The 24,095-nt window shown below is 44.8% G+C and overlaps 1 protein-coding gene across 3 annotated transcripts in view; it reads right to left on the bottom strand.

The window, feature by feature from the left end:
• LOC111148769 (WD repeat domain 25) overlaps positions 1-24,095 on the bottom strand; it is a 140,885-nt gene that overhangs the window by 3,614 nt on the left and 113,176 nt on the right. For all 3 annotated transcript variants that reach the window (XM_022505567.1, XM_022505568.1, XM_022505569.1), the window contains one exon: positions 798-968. In XM_022505567.1, coding sequence (XP_022361275.1) covers positions 798-968 — 171 coding nt within the window. The remainder of the gene's footprint in view (positions 1-797; positions 969-24,095) is intronic.

Genomic DNA, 24,095 nt, shown 5'->3' with positions numbered 1-24,095 from the left:
GGTGATGGCGGTGGTGATGGTGGTGGTGATGGTGGTGGTGATGGTGATGGCGGCGGTGATGGTGGTGGTGGTGGTGGCAGCAGTGGTGATGGTGGTGGTGGCCGTGGTGGCGGTGGTGGTGGTGGTGAAGATGCTGGATTTGATGGTGGTGACGGTGGTGACAGTGGTGACAGGTGGCGCACTGATGGAGAGCCCCCTGTGCCCGGCATGTGCTAGATCATTTATAAGCATCATCTCCTTCAATTCTCAGAACCCCTCTATGAGGTAAATAGCCTTCCCATCCTCAATTTCCTAAGGGGAAAATGAGAATCAAAGAGGCTACATGACGGGCTTGTAAGTGGTAAATCCAGGACTCTAAGAGAGGTGGTCTAACCTTGGGTTCCTGCTTGAACTTCCAAGTCACAGCTCCTGCCAAACACACTGAGCAAGGGCGGGACAGAACCCTGGGGCTGGCAGGGCGGCAGAGGGAAGCAGGAGTGTCTTGGGCTGTGTGGCTATCTTCTACTTATCTGGATGAGTGGCCCCCCACACCCTCCCCTGCGGCGTGGCAAGGCCGGACAGAGGAGGACTAGGACAGTCATGGAGGTGCTGTGATCTGGAGCCTCTGGAAAGCTTTCCAGGCAGGCCTGGACCAGCGCTTGTCTCCCTGCCCCAAGAGACTTCAGGCACCTGAACGGTCTCTAAAGATCCTGCCGGCTGAACCATCCTCACAGGAAGTAACCTGGGATCCCAGCAGCTTAGGGCTACATCCTGCAGCGGAAGCAAAGAGAAAAGCAATGCCAAACAGGGTTTCTCACGTGGAAAATCTGGTTGGAGATTTTGGCAGAGCTCCGGAAATCCCAGGCAATAATGGTGCGGTCAGCAGAGTCCCGGCTCGAAGCATCTGTGCTGCTCAGGAACTCAGAGCCTTCCTGGAGGAAGAGGATGTCCAAGGTCTGCTGGATGGTCGCCTTGTAGCTTCTCACAACCTGCGAGAGTGGGCACCTGTCATGCTGCTGGGCCCCGGGAGCACAGGGCAGGTACCCGCGGGGAGGGCCACCAAGGGCCCAGACAGCAGGGGGATCCAGTGAGGGCAGTGCTGGGCTGCTAGGAGATACAGCCTTGCCTTATGGCCCTTCCCCACAGACAGTCCTCCCTGTCACGTGCCCACCCCACACCTACTGACACATGGCCACCATCCATTGGCCACCCAGGGAGGTGTGATGATCTTTCCAATCACACCAGTCACTTAGAGAGAGCAGCTGGACACTGAGGAAAGTGAGCTCTGGGAAGGACCCATTGCCCAAGGGCACCTAAAGGGCATCAATGATGCCCTTTGATACCAGGCCGTATTTAGTGAGAGGCCCTTGCTTCTAAAGATGTCACATAATTCACACCTCACAAAATTCCAGCCTTTTCTCTCTGGAACAGTAACTGTACTACAGAAAGCCAGGGTCCTTGGAGACCATAAAGCCAGAACCACAGTACACAGAGTAGCTTTAAAGACACTTTTACTTCTTAGCATCACGGCCAATATTTCATGGCTTCCTGTCTTGTAAACCAATGTGATTAACTGTCAAGCACCTCTGTTTTCTCCAGAGCACTTTACCACATTCACCTTCCACTCTAAAGCAACTGGTTTGGGTTGGGGGCGGTCCCAGTACAGACAAGTAGCTCCACTTAACAAGCGCACAGACAGCACACTCCAGACTGCGGCATCCAGCAAGAGGCCAGGACAAGGTGGCCTCTGGCCTTCCTGCAGGTCCTGTATGGCCTGTTTACCAGCTCCCAGGGCGCCACCATGTGGCCACAGCATAAACACAGTTCTCTGGTCCCTCGCCTGGGGCTCGGAAAGTCTTGACAATTTTTTTTTTTTTAACTGGAGTTCACAACCTTTAAAATTTTGCAGATACTATTTCCTATCATCCTCTTTTAAATGTGTGTAAGTCAAACTCACATTACATGCAGCACTCTATAAAGTCAGTTTAGGAGTTTTGAGACCCATTATCCAGATGAGGAACACTGAGGCTCAGAGATGTAGGGATATGTTCGAAGTCCCACCACCAGGGCGGTGGGCTTCTCCCCATCCCTGCTGCTTCCCTGGGGTCCACAACCCATTCTCCTATTGGCCACTCCCTACCTCGATAAATATGGGGACAATTTCCCTAGGGAGGGTAAGGACAAATGGCAGCTCTTTTCTGAGCCTCTTCAAAAGTAGCCCCTAGCTAAGCTGATTTCAGGAGATTTTGGGGCCTGAAGAGCAGTCCCGAGGCAGAAAAGAGAAGGCAACCCTCCAGGCCTCTGAACACAGGGCAGAGAGCCAACCTGTGGCTGCTCCCCCGCCCTGAGCCTCACAGAGTGTGGACCGGGACGGGAGGCGGGGGCCGGGGGGGGTGGACGTCTCCCCAGCCCCAGCCAGAGGGGCCCAGCGGGGGTGCGGCTAGCCGAATGCTCCGCCTGCCCAGTCTGAGGCTGGGGCCTGGGGCGGGGGTGCCGCATGCCTTCACAGTCTCCAATACCAGCTCCCGTGAGTTCGCACAACAGTCCAACTCACAAAAGTGCCTTCCAAGGCAGTGTTTGGAATCTGCTTCGGTGGGAGGGGAGAGAAGAAGAGGGAGCAACGCCCCATAATCATGGCTCTGGAGCGATCTCTTTGTCAGCTCCTCCCGTCCCAGCATCATTCCAGTCACCGCTCACCTCAGCCACCCCAGGCCTCCACTTGCCTGGGCCTCATCGTCTTTCTTCCCCTTTTCCCAAAGCCCTCTCCATCACCGCCGCTCAGGTGAGGAGCAGGAAACCCAGAGACGGCCGGGTTAGCAAATACCAAGAGAGGAGTACGTCTGGCCCGACTGGCGTCCCTGGCTGTGGCCTGCACACTGGGCAGCTTGTCCTCCCCAGTGGTGGGGGAGGCACAGAGGAGCCCCCAGAGCTACAGCATCTCACAGATAATGGCCCCTAGTGGGTGCGCACACATGCCAAGCAGTGCCTATCTCCCCGCAGGGACCATGAGCTCCGTGGGCAGGTTCCAGCCCACATGCTGCAGCCCTCTCTTTGGCCGCAGCACCTTGATCCCCACAGGGGCTCGGGAAACACCTTTCCTGACCCTGGAAAGGACAGAGGAAGAAGAGGGCTCTCCTTGCCACTTCCAAGTGCCCAGTAAGTGGCAGCCACTGGGCAGGCATGCCACATAAATTAGCTCATGACAGCCCAGAGGTAGCTTTTCCCAGAGGGTGGCATGAGGGCCCAGAGAGAAGCAAGGTGCCAGGGGCCCTCGGCCTGTCCTTGACGGGACTCCCCGCAAGCCCCCAACACACCTGCTTCCAAAGACAAACTTTCCAGGAGAATGAAAACCATTGTTCTGTACGTTCCTGAGAACGGATGGGAACGGCCCAGTTCATTAGGGCACCATAAAACGGAGCGGCCGGGAAACCAGCCGTGTTCTGGGCCGGCCCCGCCAATAACGCTGCTGTAAGTGGAAGGCTGACCTTTGACGTGATCGCGCTGAACGTGATTTACTCACCTTCGCAACTGCTCCTGCCCCGGGAAAGAGCAGAGGAGCCATTTGTGTGTCTAGCTGGTGGGTTTTATGGCAACCTTAATTACACCGACAGCTGGTGTGTCCCATCCCAGGGGCATGGGATGGCGCGACGTGGCCTAACTAGCTGGATCCAGAAGGGAGCCCTCCTCGGACTCTTCTGGCAGCTGGCGGCCTATGTCAGGTAAGCAGATACTTGGCTGAAGGCTCTGGCTTTGGGGAAAGTGGGAGACGTAATCCACACCACGACATACTCAGGTATGAAAATCACTCAACATCCCTGAAATCTGACACCTGCTTGGCCCAGCAGACGAACCTGGGAAACTCTGGGCGGACTCTTGATTCATCCAAAGCACAGGCTGCCCTTCCTTGCGTCCCTGCCCCTTCCAAAGTGCATGGGTTTGAGGTGCAGGCTGGGCTCCAGTCCTGGCCCAGCTGCTGATTTTCTGGATGCCTCGGAGAATCTCCTCCCTCCGCAGACCTGGCTTTCTGGTCATCACCACAAAGGGCCTGGACTGGCAAAGCAAACCTCAGCCTCTGGGAGCTGCTGGGCCCCATAAAGGAGGAGGGCTGGGGTGCCCTAGCTCCCGGACCCCAACCCACCACTTCACTGCACCCAAGCCTGAGGAAAAGCAAGGGGACACAGTGCTCTGGCTCCCGTGGGACACCGTGCTCCCTCAGTCACCTGCCTGCCCCACAGGACCATGAGTTCCTGGGGACCGGCACCTGTCCCATTTCCGGGTCTCCCCTGGGCAGCACTGGGTCCGCAGAGCACAGGCATTACGAAGCTGTGCTCAACGGATGGCTGAAGGATAAGGGAATGAGTGGGTGCACAAACGGATGAGCGAACAAAAGGAAAGCGTGAAAAGCAGGGACTTTAGGGTCACTAGCTCCCAGCGACATCCTGGAACTTGGGGCTGAGCCAACACTTGGGGAGCTGCCACCACTGGCTCCGTTAGACATCTGGGGAGAGGACATTCATTCTCAGGGTCCTCCTGTGGTCCTGGACACGGAGACAAAGGAAACCTGACTCTCAAGGAACTCTGAGACCACAGCAGGCGTGGGAGGCAGAAGCAGACCGTCTCACTCAGTGTCACATCACCGCTTGCCCTGGGGAGGCTGGTGGAGGCCTCCCTCCCCGGGAGAGGGCCCAAGCTCTCGGGCAGACACCCTGGAGCCCCGCTGCTGAACTTCACCATCCCGGGCAAACCACGCCTGTCTGCCTCAGCCTCCGCACCTGTAAGGCGGGGAGAGTAATGGGGCCGACAGCAAACAAAGCCAATGTGCCTGGCCCAGTGCTGACCCGAAGCAGATGTCCAGAAACCCTCTCTTCTGGAGCCAGCTGGAGCCAGAGTGCCCAGCTCGGAGCTACAGGTCCTTGGGCAAGGTTCTCCCCCCCAGAGTTCAATCTCTTCTCCCTGAAATAATCACTGAGGTCTCTGCAAATGCTAAGATGTCAGGAACTGCGCATGAAATAAGGCTGAAGGAATGAGCAAGGCCCTTTCTATAGGTTAAGTTCACACAAGCAGCCAAACACACAGCACAGTGGACACCAAAAAGGGCTGTTAATCAATTTTAAAAGGATCAGAAATTTATGTTAAAAAAAAAATAGAAAAGAGGATCTGAATGAGTTTTTCTACAACCTGAAGCTGGGGGAACCATTCTTAGCCACGACTCTGAGGCCAGAAGCAATGAGAAGAAAAATGGGTTAACCTGGCTACATGAAAATAATACTAATAATTTTAAAAACTATTGCATAGCACCAAAAAAAAGAAAATAAAAATGACAAATGGGAGAAATATTTACAACTTACGTTAGAGGTAAAGGTTACCATCCGTACTACACAGTTTCTCAAAACAGATGATAAAGACCCAGTAGCTCTACAAAAAAGTGCTAGAAAAGCGAACAGAGAGTTCACATAAAAGGAAATGTAACTGGTCCTTTGATTTGCTCATAACAAGAGAAATGCAAATTTAAATTACACAGAGGTAGCATTTCTTACCTATCAAATTAGCAAAATCCCAGTTTGACAACACACTCCATTAGGCGGCTGTGGGGCATTAGCTAACTGGACACGCTGTTGACAGAAACACAAAGTGAGACAATCCCTGTGGAGAGAACTGGGGCAACATCGAGGAAAAACATACGCCTTGTTTCTCAGCAATCTGCAGGACCCAGCAAAGCAACCTGTAGGAACGATCCCAAAGGTCCACTGGCAAAACCCCAAAAAGATGTAAGTACACCACCAATGAAAGCAGCAATACTTACAAAAATAAAAAGCTGGAAATAACCCAAACGTATATCTAGAAGGGACCAGTTGAATAAACCTTAGAACACCCACACTCCGGAAGATGATGCAGCCACCAAGAGTGGGGCCTGCCTTCCTGCCCCCCTACAGGGCGGCCTCCAAGGAACACGGTCCCGTAAGAAAAGCCCCAGGTGGCAGAGAAGCAGTGTACGAGGTGAATGGAAGTGGGGGCAGGAATGTGTGCGTGTGGCTGGCTTCCATTCAAAACCACAGCAAAGGGGCGCCTGGGTGGCTCAGTGGGTTAAAGCCTCTGCCTTCGGCTCAGGTCATGATCCCAGGGTCCTGGGTTCGAGCCCCACATCAGGCTCCCTGCTCAGCGGCCAGCCTGCTTCCCCCTCTCTCTGCCTGCCTCTCTGCCTGCTTGTGATCTCTGTCTGTCAAATAAATAAAAATAAAACCTTAAAAAAAAAAAAAAAACCCAGCAAGATAAACCAGAAACTAAAGAAGTAAATAGAGAAAGAGAATGGAGGAGACAGGAGGAGACAGGATTAGAGACAGAACTTAGAGGATGTCTGCAAGGGGCCAAACAGTAAATAGTTCAGGGTTCTGGGGACACATACCGTTACTGCTGCTGCTGCTTACTCTCCTGTGTGCATGTACGTGGGTGCAGGCGTGTGCACACATGTGCAGGCATGTGGATGCTGAAGCCATTCTTTTTTTAGGATTGTATTTATTTTAGAGAGAGAGCACGTGCAAGCACAAGGGGGAGGGGCAGGAGAGAGATCGGATCCCAAGCAGATGCCCTGCTGAGTGTGAAGCCCGACAGCGGGGCTCGATCTCTCAGCCCTGAGACCATGACCTGATTAGAAATCAAGAGCTAGGACATTTAACCGACTGTGCCACCAGGCACCCCTAGAAACCATTCTTAGCTCAAGGACCATACCAAGCCGGTGGCAGGCCAGAGAGGGCCTACAAGCTATAGGTTTTCCAGTTTCTTCTCTAGAGCCATGTATATATTTTATAAAACAACAATGCGACCAAATTAACATAAAGCAGGCTCTAGGTGTGAAAGCAAAATTAAGCGAAGAAAACTAACCGTGTGTTGAGCTGGTAGCTTAACCACACAAACGGGATTTATTTTGAGACACTAAAGCCCACTAATGTCACGGCACATCCTTGCTTGAATACACATTCTGAGCAGAAAATCAGCAATTGATGGTAGATCCCAACTGGACATGCTCTGCAGATCAAAAACACCACAAGAAACCTTAAAAAAACCTGTCTTCAGTCATCGCACAGCTCATGTTGATATATACCCCCCGAATTGTGCAAAGGCAGATAGAAATAAAAATTTCCAGTATAAAAAAGAAAAAATACATAAAACCAAAGAAGTTAAAGAAAAATTCTATAATCCTAAATTTGAACTGAGGGGGAAAAAAATCAGTATTTTTTCTTTTTTAAGATTTTATTTTTAAGTAATCTCCACACCCCACACAGGGCTTAAACTTACAACCCCGAGATCAAGAGTCACACACTCCATCGACCGAGCCAGCCCAGTGCCCATGATGTATTTTTTCTTAACAGCAAAAACCTATCCTAGCTCTGTCCACAGAAGGGGCCTAGAAACAAGGAGCAACCACACCACTCATACTATGGTCTCTAAACCCTGTCAAGCCCAGAAGTGACAGATGACCAACCTCGGCACCACAATAGTGACTGTATCTGTCTAGCACATGTTTAAGAAGGTAAAGGAAAGCAGGGCACCTGGGTGGCTCAGTCGGTGGAGCGTTGACTCCTGATTTCTGCTCAGATCATGATCTCAGAGCTGTGAGACTGAGCCCCACTGTCAGGCTCCACGCTACTTAAAATTCTCTCCCCCTGCCCTTCCCCATCCCAACGTGTGGAAGGAACGCTCTCCCTCTTAAAAAAAGGAGGGGGAGGGAGTGAGGGACACTGGGGAGGGTGTATGATATAGTGAGTGCTGTGAATTGTGTAAGACGAAGATGAATCACAGACCTGTACCCCTGAAACAAATAATACATTGTATGTTAATTTTTAAAATTAATAAATAATAATTTTAAAACAGAAAAAAAGAAAAAGACAAGGGAGGAGGCAAAAGTGACCACGGTCGGTAGACACGTGGAGGACATAGGAGTCCCCCACTGAACTTCTGATGAAATACACAGTGTTTGAGATGAAAAAACACATTAGATGGGATCAACAGCAGATGAGATGCTGCCAAAAAAAAAAAAAAAATAGTAAACTAGAAGACAGAGCAATTGAAATTATTCAAAACATAGCAAAGAGGAAAAAAGACTGGATTTAAATATGAAATCTACTTTTAACCCAAAATGGAATAAGCCTGCTATGGCTTCTTATTCTCTCCTACCAATTACAACTAAAAGCTCTGGACAAAATTCAAGAAGCAACTACTTAAAGGCTTTAAAGAGTAATTAATAGCAAGTAGGTTGGGGAGGGAAATAAAAATTTGAAAGCTAAGGGCCTAGATTTGTGGGGCTTGGGGGAGGGGTTTGCTTGTTTGCTGGCTTTTAACTCCTGACTTTGACAAATGGACTTACTGTATTAAGAAACTACATAGTAAGCATGGACAGCAAAAATTATGAAATAAATCTGTCATTCTGGTCAAAGGAACAAGAAAATGGGCCCTTGTAAGCCAGAGAGTATGGGGAAAATTTAAAAATATATCCCCTTGCTCTCCTACCCGGACCCAACACCAGCCCCAACCGCAGGACCGCAGTGCTCTGAGGGTGCAGCACAAGTACCCAAAACCCGGACAGAAAACATCTGAATAGACGATCTGGGGAAAAAGGCCTTTATTATAACAACCATAAGGGGAGAACCACATTATTTTTTTCCTCTACTCTCTCTGGCTGCTTCGCCTTGAAAGGAATCCCAGTTAGTATATACCATGGCGAGGCAGAAGGCTAACAGTCTGAGACCATGCCATCTCTCTGCCAGAAGAACCAGGGAAGGACACCCTGGGGCCAGACGGTGTGGGAGAAATTCCAAAGAGGAGAGAGCTGAGAATCCTCTAGTTGTGTGTGTGAGCCAACACGCACCGCAGGATAATCCCTAAGCAATACAGTCACGGACACAATCACAGAAGCACAACCGAAAACAGGAGAAGCAGAATATCATATAAGCACTGCCCAAGTCGGAAACTAACCCCTTCACGGCCCAGCACCACAAAGGGTTGGAACACTGCAATGCAAATGGAGCCACTGCCTAATGAAAGGAAGAACTTGGAGTCTGACTCTAACGCGGTCAGTGGCTGTTAAGACAAACAAATCACTATTCTCCATAGGACTTTAATAGGACCCAGGATCTTACCATATAATATTCAAAATATGCAGGATATGTTCTGAAGTAACTTGACATATAAAGAACCAGGGAAATGTAAATAGTAACCGCCACAAAAGAGAAATGACAGATGTCAGCCCTGAAGTGACCCAGACGCTGGAATTACAAGACACATTTAAATAGTGACTATGATAATCCCCAATGACATAAGATAAACATTCTTTTTCCAAAACAATATTTTATTTATTTATTTGACAGAAAGAGAGTGTACAAGCAGGAGGAGCAGGTAAGGGAGAAACAGGCTCCCCACTGAAAAGGGAACCTGATGCAGGCCTCAATCCCAGGACCCTGGGATCATGACCTGAGCCAAAGGCAGATGTCTAACCAACTGAGCCACCCAGGTGCCCCAGGAACTACATATTTATTTTATTTTATTTTATTTTATTTTAAAGATTTATTTATTTATTTATTTGACAGAGATCACAAGTAGGCAGAGAGGCAGGCAGGCAGAGAGAGAGAGGAGGAAGCAGGCTCCCCACTTAGCAGAAAGCCCGATGTGGGGCTCGATCCCAGGACCCCAAGATCATGACCTGAGCTGAAGGCAGAGGCTTAACCCACTGAGCCACCCAGGCACCCCCATATTTTTTTTTAAATAGAAAAATTTAGAACTGGAAAAAAAAATCATAGAATAAGCTCAATAACAAAATGGAAGTGACAAAAGAAAGACTCTGTGAACCTGAAGACAGATCGACAAGAATGATACAATCTGAAAAAAAAATTATTTATAGACCCTTAGGGACCTGTGGGATAATACCAAAAACTTAAGTATTTTTGTCACTGGAGTTCCTAAAGGAAAGGGGAAAGACAGCAGTGAAGAAGAATATATATGCTTGTTGACTGAGAGTACCCAAATTTGGCAAAAGGCATAAACTTAGAGTCAAGAGGCTCAGCCAGCCACAAAGAGGAAACCAAGGAAAACCAAGCCCCGACACATCACAATAAAACTGCTGAAAAGCTAAAGGAGAAACCTTGAAAGCACCGGGAGAGAAACGAAGCATCACAGGAAGCAATCTGAAGGACTAGGGGTATCAGAAACTGTGGCAGCCAGAAGACTGCGGACACAGTGAAAGTGGTGACAGGGCAGAGTGTCAGCCCAAGATGCTATAGACAAAAGCATATCCTTTGGGAATGAAGGGGAGATAAAGACTTTCACAGATGAAGAAAAGCTAAGTAAATGTATCATCAGCGGACCTGCTCTCTCTACAACAAATGCCAGCCGGGTGCCCCGAAACACATTTTTTTTAAGATTATTTATTTATTTATTTATTCGACAGAGAAATCACAAGAAGGCAGAAAGGCAGGCAGAGAGAGAGGGGCAGCAGGCCCCCCGCTGAGAGAGAGCCTGATGTGGGGCCTGATCCCACCCTAGGATCATGACCTGAGCGGAAGGCAGAGGCTTAACCTACTGAGCCACCCAGCTGCCCCTGGACACACATTTTTAAATACAAAGATAGAAATAGGTTAAAGGTAAAAACATGGAAAAGATGTGTCATGCTAACAGTAATCAAAGTAAATCAGGAACACCTAGGTTAATGACAGACAGGAGATTTCAGAATAAAGAATATCACCAGGGATAAAGAACTCTTTCATAATGATTATAGAGCCAATTCATCAGGGAAACGTAACAATCCTCAATGGTTATGTACCTAAAAACAGAGCCTCAAAATAAATGAAGGAAAACTAATAGAACTTAAAAAGGAAATAAGACAAATTCACTCTTCTAGTCACATATTTCAACCAGCTGCTCTTAACTAAGAGAACAAATGGTCAGAAATATCAGAAAGGATACAGAGGACTTGAGTAACACAATTTGCCAACTCAACCTAATTGAGATGTCTACAACACTACTCTCAACAACAGGAGAATAAACATTATTTTCAATTACACACAGAACGTTTACCAAGGTAGAACACATTCTACGTCAAACAAGTCTCAATAAACTTAAAAGGATTCAAACACACAATGTATGTTCTGTACCACAACGGAATTAAAAATCAATAAAAGATATCTGGAAAATTCCCAAGTATTCAGAATCTAAATAGCACACTCCTGTAAAAATCCACGGACCAAGAAGAAATAAAAAAAGCTATTAGAAAGTATTTTTAACTGAATAAAACCGAAACCACAATATATCAACAGTTGTGTTAACGTAGTTGTGACTCCCAGAGGGAAATTAACACAACAGTCCCCCCTTTCCCACGGTTTTGCTTCCCAGAGCTTCAGTCGCCGAGGTTAGCTGTGGTCCAGATGGAGATGATCCCCCTTCTGGCTTATTGTCAGAAGGTCAGTGGTAGCCTAATGCTACGTCACATGCCCAAGTCACTTATTTCACCTTATCACAGAGGCATTTTATCAACTCACATCATCACAAGAAAAAGAAGGGGAGGTACAATACAATAAGATATTTTGAGAAAGAGACCACATTCACATAACTATTATATTATATTATTATATTATTAGTTATTATTGCTAATCTATTACTGTGCCTAATTTATAAATTAAACTTTATCATAAGCATGTATGTATAGGGAAAAACACAGTATATAGTATATACGGGGTTCAGTCCCATCGTGGTTTCAGGCATCCACTGGAGGTCTTGGAACATAACCCTCATGGACAAGGGGGAGAGCTCCTGTGGCACTGAAGATCTATTTAGAAAAGAACAAAAGTCTCAAATTCTACTTTAAGAAACTAAAAGAAGAATATAAAGTTAAACCCAAGGTTTAAGCAGAAGGAAATAATTAAGAAAAGAAATCATTACGTTTTTAAAAGGAAAAGAAAGAAAAATCAACGAAACAAAAATCTGGTACTTTGGAAAGGTCAACGAAATTAACAAGCCTCTAGACAATTAATGCCAAAAAATTAGATAACTTTGATGAAAGAAAAAAACTTCTTGAAGGATACAAACTACCAAAGTCACTCAGAGAGAAAGAAAACACTGGAATAATCCTGTATTTATTAAATAAATTTTGTCTGAGGTTTCAAATCTTCCCCAAAAGAAAATTTCAGGCTAAGATAACTTCACTAGTCACTTCCAGAAAATAGAGAAGAAATAATAGCAACTCTAAATAAACTCTTCCAGCAAACTGGGGAGAAAGGAACAATGCCAGTCATTCTATGAGGCCAGCATTGCCCTGATACCAAAAGGAGACAAAGATACTACCAGAGAAGGACAGAGCAAGATCCCTTTGAAAATGGATGTGAAGATTCTTCACACATTTTAGCCAACAGAATCCCAAATGATATAAAGGGGATAATAAATCATGATCAAGTGGCATTTATCCCAAGAATGCAAGGTTATTTTAATAACTGAAAAATCTATTGACAAAACCTACCACATTAACTGAGTAAGTAGGAAAAACATATTATCCCTCAAAAGATGTCAGAAAAGCAACTGACAAAATCCAACATTCATTCACAATAACAACTCTCAACAAACTAGGAATAAAAGGGAATGTCCTGAAATTCACCGGGGCAGCTACAAAAACACATAGCTAACATATGTAACCACGAAAAAGAATGACTACTTCCCCTCTAATACCGAGAACAAGGCAAGGATGTGCACCTCGCCTCTTCATTTCAACACGGGTCTGGAGGCTTAAGCCAGGGCAATAAGCTGGAAGGAAGGGACAGAACGCAACATGGGAGGGGGGAGGAAAAGGCATCCAGACTGAAAAAAAAGAATTAAAGTTGCCTTTATTCACAGATGACAGGATCATCTTTGCAGAAAATACAATATCTACAAAAAAGCAACTAGAAATAATAAATGACTTAGAGTTATGGAATTCTAGATGAATACACAAAAATAGGTGTATTTCCATATACCACCAATATACAATTAGAAACTTACAATAGTGTAAAAATATAAATACGCAGGGATAAGACCAACAACAATGTGGAAGAGCTATACAGTAAAAACTACAAGACACTGGTGAAAGAAATTAAACTAGATTTATTCTCTTAAAGATTTATTCATTTTAGAAACAAGATGGGATTGGGAGGGAGACAAACCATAAGTGACTCTTAATCTCACAAAACAAACTGAGGGTTAATGGGGGGGGGGGGGGTTGGGAGAGGGGGGGTGGGATTATGGACATTGGGGAGGGTATGTGCTATGGTGAGTGCTGTGAAGTGTGTAAACCTGGCGATTCACAGACCTGTAACCCTGGGGATAAAAATATATTATATGTTTATAAAAAATAAAATTAAAAAAAAAAGATTTATTCATTTTAGAGAGAGAGAGAGAGACAGTGTTCATGGACATGTGGGGGATGGGTAGGAGCAGAGGGAGAGAGAAGCAGAGAAACAGACTCCCCACTGAGCGCAGAGCCCTAGGTAGGGCTCAATCCCAGGACCCTGAGATCATGGCCTGAGCCCAAATCAAGTTGGACATCTAACAGACTGAGCCACCCAGGCACTCGAAACTAGATTTAAATAAATGGAGAAGTATACTATGCTTATGGGTTGAAAGACTCGAAACTGTTAAGAATTCAATTCTCCTCCAGAATTGATTGGTAGATTACATACAATATCGTTCAAAGTTCAAGCAGGGCTTTTGGGGTAGAAAATTGACAACGTGGTTATAAAATTGAAATATAAGTGCAAAGAACCTAGAACAGTCAAAACAATTTTGAAAAAGAAAAAAATTGGAAGACTTCTACTACCTGATTTCAAGACTCATTAGATGAAAATAATGAGAAAGATTAAAAGAAAACGATGGGGTATTGGTGTAAAGACAAAGTAAGTAATGGGAGAGAAGATATTACAAAAATAGACCTACACAGGGACACCTGAGAGGCTCAGTTGGTTAAGCAGCTGCCTTCGGCTCAGGTCATGATCCCAGGGTCCTGGGATCAATTGAGTTCCGTATCGGTCTCTTTGCTCAGCAGGGAGCCAGCTTCTCTCTCTGCCTCTGCCTGCCATTCTTCCTGCTTGTGCTTTCCAACAAATAAAGTCTAAAAAAAAAAAAAAAAGACCTAGACATATTCAGTCAAGAATTTTCCCATAGTTACAAAGGTGTGGGTATTGTTTTCAACAAATGTTGCAGGAATACTGAATATCCACGTGCAAAACCAGGAATTTCTATCCATTACCTCGTACCATGTACAAAATTAATATGAGATGGACCACAGATTAATATAAAGCCCAAAACTATACAACCTCTGCTACTAAACACAGAAGCAAATCTTGGTGGCCTTAGGTTAGGCAAAGTTTGCTTAGACATGATACTAACAACATGATCAGAAAAGAAAAACAATGAGAAATTAAACTTTATCAAAAATTTTAAATTCTCTTCCAAAATACATTGAAAACGAAAATATAACCCACACACTGGGAGGAAGTATTTGCAAATCATACATGTGATAAACATATATATAAAGAACTCTCAAAACTCAGTAACACAAAAACAGTCTTCTTTTTTTTTTAAACGGACAAGACACTTAAGACACTCATCAAAAAAATACACAGATGGCAAAGAAGCTCATGAAAAGATGTACAACATCATTAGTCATTTGGGAAATGCAAATGAAAACCACAGGGAGATGCCACTACACTTATTTCGGAATGGCCAAAATTTAAAGGGCCTATCACAGCAAGTGCTGGCTATGACACAGAGCAGTGGGACCCTCACACAGTGTTTGTGGGATGTAAAACAGTGCAATCATCTGGAAAACTGGAAGTTTCTTTTTCTTTTTCTTTTTTTTTTTATTTATTTGACAGACAGAGATCACAAGCAGGCAGAGAGGCAGGCAGAGAGACAGGAGGAAGCAGGCTCCCCGCTGAGCAGAGAGCCCGATGCGGGACTCGATCCCAGGACTCTGAGATCATGACCTGAGCCGAAGGCAGCGGCTTAACCCACTGAGCCACCCAGGCGCCCCTGGAAGTTTCTTTAAAAGTTAAATATACTAGGATATGACCTAGACATTCTAATCCTAGATATTTATCCAATATCTTAGTCTGTTTGGGCTGCCATAAAGAGGTACCACAGTCTGGGGCTTAAATAACAGACATTTATTATCTCACAACTCTGGAGGCTGGGAGTCTAAGATCAAGGTGCCAGCAGGGCTGGTTTCTGCTGAGGCCTCTCTCCTTGGCTTAAAGACTGACTTCCTGCCGTGTCCCCATGTAGCCTTTTCTCTGCAGCACAGAGAAAGCTCTGTTGTCCCTTCCTCTTCTTTTAAATACACGGGTCCTATTTTGGATTAGGGCCTCACCTTTATGACCTCATTTAACCTGAATTACCTCTTTAAAGGCCCTATACAGCCACACTAGGGGTTAGGGCTTTTAACCTATGAATGGGAGAGGGGCACAAGGTACTCTGTAACACCCAAAGAAATGAAAACATGTATTCACAAAAAGGCTTGTACGTGAATGTTTATAGTAACTTTATTTGTAATAACCAAAAGCTGGAAACAACTCAATGTCCATCAGCAGTAAATAAGTACACTATGGTATATCCTTACTGTGGAACCCTACCTATCAATATGATGGGATAAACTATTATTTGTACATACAATAACTTGGATCAATCTCACAATAAAATAACTATGCTGAATCGGGGGGGGGGAGTCACCTTAAAAAAAGAGTACATACCCTATGACTATATTTACACAAAAAATCCTAGAAAACGGAAACTAATTTATAATGACAAAACAGATCCGTGGTACCTGAAGACAAGTGTAAGCCATGGAGGGGCAGGAGAAGAAATTACAAAGGAGCCCAAAAATGTTTACAGAGGATGGATATATCACTTAATTTGACTGTGGGGATGGTTCCATGGATGTATACATATGTCAAAACTTACCAAGATGTAGACTTCAAATATGCAGTTTAATGTAAGTGAATTATACTTCCATAAAGGTATTTTCACGAAGGGCTGACATGGAAAAAAATGAAGGCAAGATAAAGATTTTTTTTTTTTTTGATAAACAAAAACTGAGATAATTCGCCACCAGGAAGTCTGTACTAAAAGAAATGCTAAAGTAAGTTCTTCAAACTGGGGGAATGACACCAGATTGGTACTCAGATCAACAGGAAGGAAAAATAATGAAAAATAATAAATAATTAATAAACTAATAGTAGCAACAAATAGATGAAATGTAATAGTAAATGAATGAATGAACAAGAACAATAATAAAAAGTAATGAAACAAGGGCAGCTGGGTGGCTCCGTCAGTTAAGTGCCTTCAGTTCAGGTCATGATCCCAGGGTCCTGGGATGGAGACTTATAGCTCTCACTTGCTCTTTCTCTCTCTCTCTCTCTCAAGTAAATAAACAAAATCTTTTATTCCTAAAGACTACTTTTATTTTTTAAGATTTTATTTATTTGAGAGAGAGCATGAGAGTGAAAACAGAGGGAGAGGGAGAAGCAGGCTCCCCATTGAGCAGGAAGCCTGATGTGGGGCTCAATTCCAGGACCTGGGACCATGACCTGAGCCAAAGGCAGATGTTTAACTAACTGAGCCACCTAGACCCCCCAAATAAATAAAATCTTTAAAAAGGGTGCCTGGGGTGGTTCAGTCAGTTAAGCGTCTGCCTTCGTTCAGCTCAGGTCATGATCCCAGGGTCTTGGGTTCAACCCATACATCAGGCTCTCTGCTCAGCGGACAGCCTGCTTCTCCCTCTGCCTGCTGCTACCCCTCCTTGTGCTCTCGCTCTCTCTCTACCTCGTTCTCTCTGTCAAATAAATAAATAAAATATTTTTTAAAGATAAGATAAAATAAAATCTTAAAAAATAGTAATGAAATAATATTAAGACCAATTTGAGGCCAACACATTTAACAACTTAGATGAAATGGACAAATTTCTTGAAAGAAAAAAGTTACAAAAGGGACCGAAGAAGAAACAGAATACCTGAATAGCCCTATATATACCTTTAAAATTTTTTTGTAATTAAAAATCTTCCAACAAAGAAAACCCTAGGTCCCGATGCCTTCACTGGTGAATTCCATCAAACATTAAGGAGGAAATAACACCACTCCTACGCAAACATTCAGGGAGTAGGTGATGAGAGATTTCTCCACTCATTTTTTTGAGGCCAATATTAATCTCACATCAAAACAAGATGAACACAACACAAGAAAAAAGTATGAGCCAATAATCCTCATGAACAAAATTATAAAGTCCTTAACAAATTATTAGCAACTAGAATTATCCATATATTAAAAAAATAATACATCATGACCAAGTAAGGTTTATTCCAGAAATGCATGGTTTATGTAACATTTCTTTTAAAAATCAATGTAATTCACCATACTAACTGAATATAGGAAAAAACACAGATGTGGTAAAATCATTTGACAAAGTTTAACACCAATATATGATTAAAAAAAAAAAACCCCTTCAGAAAACTAAGAATTGAAGGTAATGCCCTTAAACTGACTCAGGATATTTACCCAAAACCCATTTCTAATATCATTCTGCTTCCCCATAAGGTCAGGAACAAGACAAGGATGTTCACTCTCACCACTTTTATTCAATATTGTACTGGAGATGCTAGTTATTGAAATACAGTAAGAAAAAGAAATAAATGCATAACGACTGGAAAGGAAGCTAAAACTGTATTATTCACAGACAATGTGATTGTGTATGTGAAAATTCCTAAATAATCCATGAAAAAGCTATTAGAACTAAGACATAAATTTAGTAAAGTCACAGGACACAAGGTCAAGAAAGTTAATAGTATTTCTATATATTAGCAATAAACAATTGGAAAATGAAATTTAAAATAAAATTCTATTCACAATAGTATCCCAAACCACGAAATACAAAGGCATAAATGTAATACAGTATTCCAACATCTAAACACTGGAAACTACAAAACACAGTTCAGGGAAACTAAGGAAGACCTAAATGAATAGAGAGAGATGGTACTCTCATGGATGAGAGGACTCAAATACTGTTAAGATATCAATTCTCCCAAAACTGGTCTGTAAATTAGACACAATCCTAATCAAAATACCAGCAGGCTTTCCCCCCGTCTTTTGCAAGCAACTGACAAGGTGACTACAAAATTGAAATGGGAATATAAAGAACCTAGAATAGCCAGAACAATTTTGAAAAAGAAAAAGTTGGAGGACTTGCACTGCCAAAATTCAAACACTGCTACAATGCCATGGTAACCAAGAAAATGTGGTCAAGGAATCAACAGAACAGAACTGAATACCCAGAAAGACACCCATGCTTACATGGTCAGCTGACTATCAACCAAAGATCCAAAAACAATCTAATTGAAAAGGTATGTCTTTTCAACAAATGGTACTAAAACAACAGAGTACTTCACACAACAAAAATATAGGAAGAGGGGCTCCTGGGTGGCTCAGTGGGTTAAGCCTCTGCCTTCGGCTCAGGTCATGATCTCAGGGTCTCTGCTCAGCAGGGACCCTGCTTCCCCGTCCACACCCCGCCTGCCTCCCTGCCTACCTGTGATCTCTCTCTCTCTGTCAAATAAATAAATAAAATCTTTAATATATATATATATATATATATATATATATATATATATATATATATATATATATATATATATAGGATCATAGACCTGAAAATACAAGCAAAAGTGTGGAATACTTTATTTATTTTTTAAATAATCTCTGCGTTCAACATGGAGGTCGAACTCACCACCCTGAGATCAAGAGTCGCGTGCTCCCCTGACGGAGCCGACAGCGTGAAACTTTTAGAAGAAAACATAGGAGAAAATGTTCGTGACCTCAGAGCAGGCAAAAATCTCTTAGATAGAACACAGGAAACCATGGAAGGGATGGAAACAACCAAAGAATATACAAAGAACTCCTAGAACAACTACTACTTCTGCTGCTGCTTCTCGTCCTTCACCACCACCACCACCACCAACACCACTACCATCATCATCATCACCATGGGTCAGAGATTTGAATAGACTCTTCATAGAGGAGAGTCAATATTCAAACCCACGAATCAAGAATGTAAAATTAAAACCACAAGCAGACATCACTGTGCACCCAGTACTGCGACTATAGTGGAAAAGACTGACAAGGCCAAGGGCTGATGAGAGTGTGGAGCAAGTAAAACTTTCCCACACTGCTAATAAGAAACAGTTTGCCAATTTATCATAGGCTTACACATACACACAGCATACCACTTAGCAGTCACACTCTCAGTTACTGACCAAGAGAAATGGACAGAAACATCCATGCAAAGACCTGCTCATGGATACTCAGAGCAGCTTCACTTACGACAACCAAACACTGAAACAACCCAAACTGTCCACGAACAGTTAATGTAGACACAAACACATAACCACCCACGGAACACGACTTGGCAATCACAAGGAATCCCAATACATACAATAAGGACAGGCACAGAACACACGTGAACTGAAAGAACCCAGATATTAAAGGATACCTGCTGTAGGATTCCAATTATATAAAAGTCTAAAAAAATGCAGACTGCTGTGTAGTGACAGAAAGTGGATCAGTGGTTGCCTCAGAGATGAAGGACAGGGAGGGCAGGAGAGAACTTCCGGTGATAGAAATATTCTGGATCCTGCCTGGGGTGGTGGCTCCATGGATGGACGCAGCTGTCACACCGTGCACGCTGATGCACGGCAATTACAGTATGTAAGTGATACTGCAGTAAAGCTCATTTAAAAAAAAAGACACCTAGGTATCTTATGGTTTTGGGTGTAACTGTAAATGGGATGGACTCCTTAATTTCTCTTTCTTCTGTCTTGTTGCTGGTGTATAGAAATGCAACTGATTTCTGTGCATTGATTTAATATCCTGACACTTTACCAAATTCCTGTACAAGTTCTAGCAGTGGTGCAGCCACTCTGGAAAACAGCATGGAGGTTCCTCAAAAAGTTGAAAATAGGGAGCCTGGGTGGCTCAGTGGGTTAAGCTGCTGCCTTCAGCTCAGGTCATGATCTCAGGGTCCTGGGATCGAGTCCCGCATCGGGCTCTCTGCTCAGCAGGGAGCCTGCTTCTCTCTCTCTCTCTCTCTCTCTCTCTCTCTCTCTCTCTGACTGCCTCTCCGTCTACTTGTGATCTCTCTCTGTCAAATAAATAAATAAAATCTTAAAAAAAAAAAAAGTTGAAAATAGAGCTACCCTATGGCCCAGCAACCACACTACTGGGTACTTACCCTAAAGATACAAATGTAGTGATCCAAAGGGACATGTGCACCTGAATGTTTATAGCAGCAATGTCCACAATAGCCAAACTACGGAAAGAACCTAGATGTCCATCAACAGATGAATGGATAAAGAAGATGTGATATATATATATATAATGGAATACTACGCAGCATTCAAAAGAAATGAGATCTTGCCATTTGCAATGACATGGATGGAACTAGAGGGTATCGTGCTGAGTGAAATAAGTCAATCAGAGAAAGATAATTTTCATATGATCTCCCTGATATGAGGAATTTGAGAGGCAGAGTGGGGGGCTTTGGGTGTAGGGAAGGGAAAATGAAACAAGATGGGATCGGGAGGGAGACAAACCATAAGAGACTCTTAATCTCAGGAAACAAACTGAGGGTTGCCAGGGGGAGGAGCATATGGAGAGGGGGGCTGGATTATGAACACTGGGGAGGGTAGGTGCTATGGTGAGTGCTGTGAATTGTGTAAGCCTGACGATTCAGACCTGTACCCCTGGGGCAAATAATATATTACATGTTTAAAAAAAAAGTTTTAAAACAAAACAAACAAACAAAAAAAGACACAAGACTTAGGGTCAAGGGTGGGGGAAAAATTAAAAACAAAAAGACAGGGGGGCCTACTTTTAAAGAGGTTCACTCACCAAATAAAGGGCAATCTGAGTATTGGAATAACAGCCACTACTGACTGAAACGTATCAAATGTTATAAATCCCTGAGTTTATAATGATACTTAGAAAAAGCAAAACGGGAGCCTGGATGGCTCAGTCATTTTAACAGCCAACTTTTGATTTCGACTCAGATTGTGATCTCAGGGCCTCACATCTAGCCCCAAGTCAGACAGCAGGCAGTCTGCTTGAGGATTTTTTCTCTTTCCCTCGCCCTCTGCCCCTCCCCCTGCTCACATGTGTGTGCTCTCTCTCAAATAAACAGGTAAATTTAAAAAACAAGAAAAGAAATGTACCTTCTCTGTCCTAATCCAGACCCATGGAGTCAGACCCAGAAGCAGAGCAGCGAGCACCCAGGGTTATATGCGCCCACCACAGTGTGGGGAACAGCGCTGCAGCTGTAGCCGCCAGTTTGTAAGACATACAGGGAACCGAGGAATGTGATAAATGACACTAGAGGGGATGCAGGAAGGAAAAGGAACACCCAACCAACTGATTCCCCAATGAATAAGTTACCAGGGTAAAGAAAAGGAAAACATATTAAACAAAACTTGAGAGTTTTATCAACCCAATGTCTGGATTCTGATTTAAAAGAAGCAACTGTTTGAAAGTGTTTGAAATGATGAAGTAATTGGAAATCGGAATACGGGTCGGATGTCTGGCCGTATTAAGGAATTACTGCTAAACCATTCATGTGACGATGCTATCGTAACACTATTTTAAGTCCTTACCTCCTAAAGAAACTGAAGTATATACAAATGAAGTAACAGCGTGTTTCTGGGATATGCTTCAAAATAATCCAGCATTGGGGGCTGGAGGGAGGAGACTGCTGGGAAAATGGGTATGACTATAGAGAAAAGCTTGGCTGTAAATTTATAATTGTTGAGACAGCATGCTGGTTGCACGGAGATTCGTCAAGAGCCTCTCTACTTTGATATATATTTAAATTCTTCAGTAATACAAGGTCCCTTTACAGTGCTCTGTGGGGAGCAGTGAGCTAAGCTAACACTAGCTTTTCTTAGTGTCGGCGAGGCCTGTAAGCAAAGTGGGGACCTGCTGAAATCAAGCAGTAGGTACGGACCAGACACAATTAAAGTGGAATTACAGCAACAGCAATACACACCTGTCCTGTTTTGTCCAGAACCCTGTTCCACGTTGCCAACAGGACCCCAATGGTCTTCAGAGGCTGGGGCTGAGTTGCCCAGGCTGGAGGCAACGTGTTGTGTAATGAGACTACGGAGCCTGGCAAATCTCCTACCTAGGTGCCAGTGGTTTCTATAGAAACCACCAGAGAATGATATTTCAGAGAGCACAAAGCGTCTCTACTGGCCTCCACCGGCTTTGTTCACACTTACCCATCAGCATCTGAGATCCAGCCTATCAAAGCAGGCCTCATGGCTCACTTTTAAAATAGGTACAGCTCATTATAAAGCACCTGCTCTCAAACGTTTCCAAGGAAACAGAGGCCCCAAGATGCCCCTCTCTAAATTCATTAGCATTTAACATGCCTTAATGAGGCTTAAAGATGGCGTGCTTTAATAACCATACACTGAGGGAGGACACCTTCCCTTCTACATTTAGTGTAACTGAGGAGCTGGCCCAAGCTCGCAGAGGACCTGCCTGGGCTCCAAGGCTTCCTCAGCAGGAATAGCAAGACCACTAAGTGTCTACATGGCTGGGAAGGGCTCCCTGTCTCTAATACCTCCCTTCAGGTGTTCAGGTCTGGGCCACAACTTAAAATGGCCAGGGTGAAGGCCCTGCCTGCACTGACAGGCTAACCTTGTTTCCTAAACCCCCTACACACACACACACACACACACACACACACACACACACACACACAGTGTGCACTCCAACCACACAGACTCCTTACCATTCCCTCACCTGTTGAACTCTTTTATGCCTCTGTACCTTCATGCCTTTGTGTATTCTTTATCTCTAAAATGCCCTACACTGACTTTGCTGTCTAGAAAACTCCTATGCATCCTTTAAAACCCTCTGCCAACCAAGCCTCCCCAAAATGCCAAGCAGACTCATGAGCTCCTTCTGTGGGCCTTTCATTACCCCTCCAGGGCAGCTCTCATCATGCTATATCCTAACTGCCCAGTAGCATCTGTGTCCTCCCCTACACTGTGACTTCAGGGCTCAGGGCAGGGATGAGCCTCATTCTCCATCTCATGGCCACTTGTCACCCAGCAGGTAGGTATTCAGTAAGTGTTTGAAGGATCCCAACAAATCGATCTAAACCGAGCAACTCGAGGACATTGGTGGGAGTGAGGAAGTGACAAACAGTGACTTACGTTGGGCCCTGCAGGCCCCTGACCCCAGGAGAGGAGCAGACACTCACCGCATGTGGCCTCAGTTGAGCCATTTCCAGTGAAACCCTAGTGCTTGGGGGTGGGGAGCCTGCTCCTTACAGACCACGTCACAAGGCTCAGCCCCTTCCAGACAGATAGGAAAACTGAGGCCCAGATAATGAGAGCACCAAATATGGGGGACTCACAAGGGCCAATTGGGCCTTCTCCACAAAGGGATGGGTTGAGGGAGTGGAGGGAAGGTCTGTGAAACCACCCCTCAGACAACTCAGAGAGGAGGATGGCACCATCCGTCTGGGGCTGTGTGGGAGGGCGAGGATGGGGCCCATCACAGCGAGGAGTAGACCTCTCCCTGAAACTCCTGGAACTGTCTGGGGGTCCTGCCTGAGGCACCTTTTCTGGGTCCAATCAGAAGCATAATATACCCACAAGGGCAGCCTTCCTAAGTGTGGCCCCTCAATGCAGCCTGAATTGCTGACCAGGGTGCAGGGAGGCAGGCCGGGGGCCTCAGGCCTGGGGAGAGGGGGACATGAAGGGGATCCCTAGACAGAAGCAGCCACCTGTGTCTCACTCTCCAGGAACGCCGCCAACCACCCCTGGACAGGTCCTGAGCTGCCACCTTCCTCTGTCTCTAGGGGTATCTACCAGCCAGGTTTCTGGGCCTCACAGATGCTCGGACAGCTGCTGGGGTCCCTGGGGCTGGGATTCCCACTGCGACATCTCCGGAGGTCCCACTTTCAGGTCTTCCCCCACACTGGGAGCATCCGTACTTCCTAGGCAATAATTAAATCACTTCTCTTTTAAAAGTTAATCAAAGACATGGGGGAGTGTACA

The sequence above is a fragment of the Enhydra lutris genome, unplaced genomic scaffold (genome assembly GCF_002288905.1).
Source record: "Enhydra lutris kenyoni isolate GAN:26980312 unplaced genomic scaffold, ASM228890v2 scaffoldscaffold20, whole genome shotgun sequence".
NCBI lineage: Eukaryota > Metazoa > Chordata > Mammalia > Carnivora > Mustelidae > Enhydra > Enhydra lutris.
Note: the sequence above shows the minus strand (reverse complement) of the source record. Positions and strands in the feature narration are given on the sequence as shown.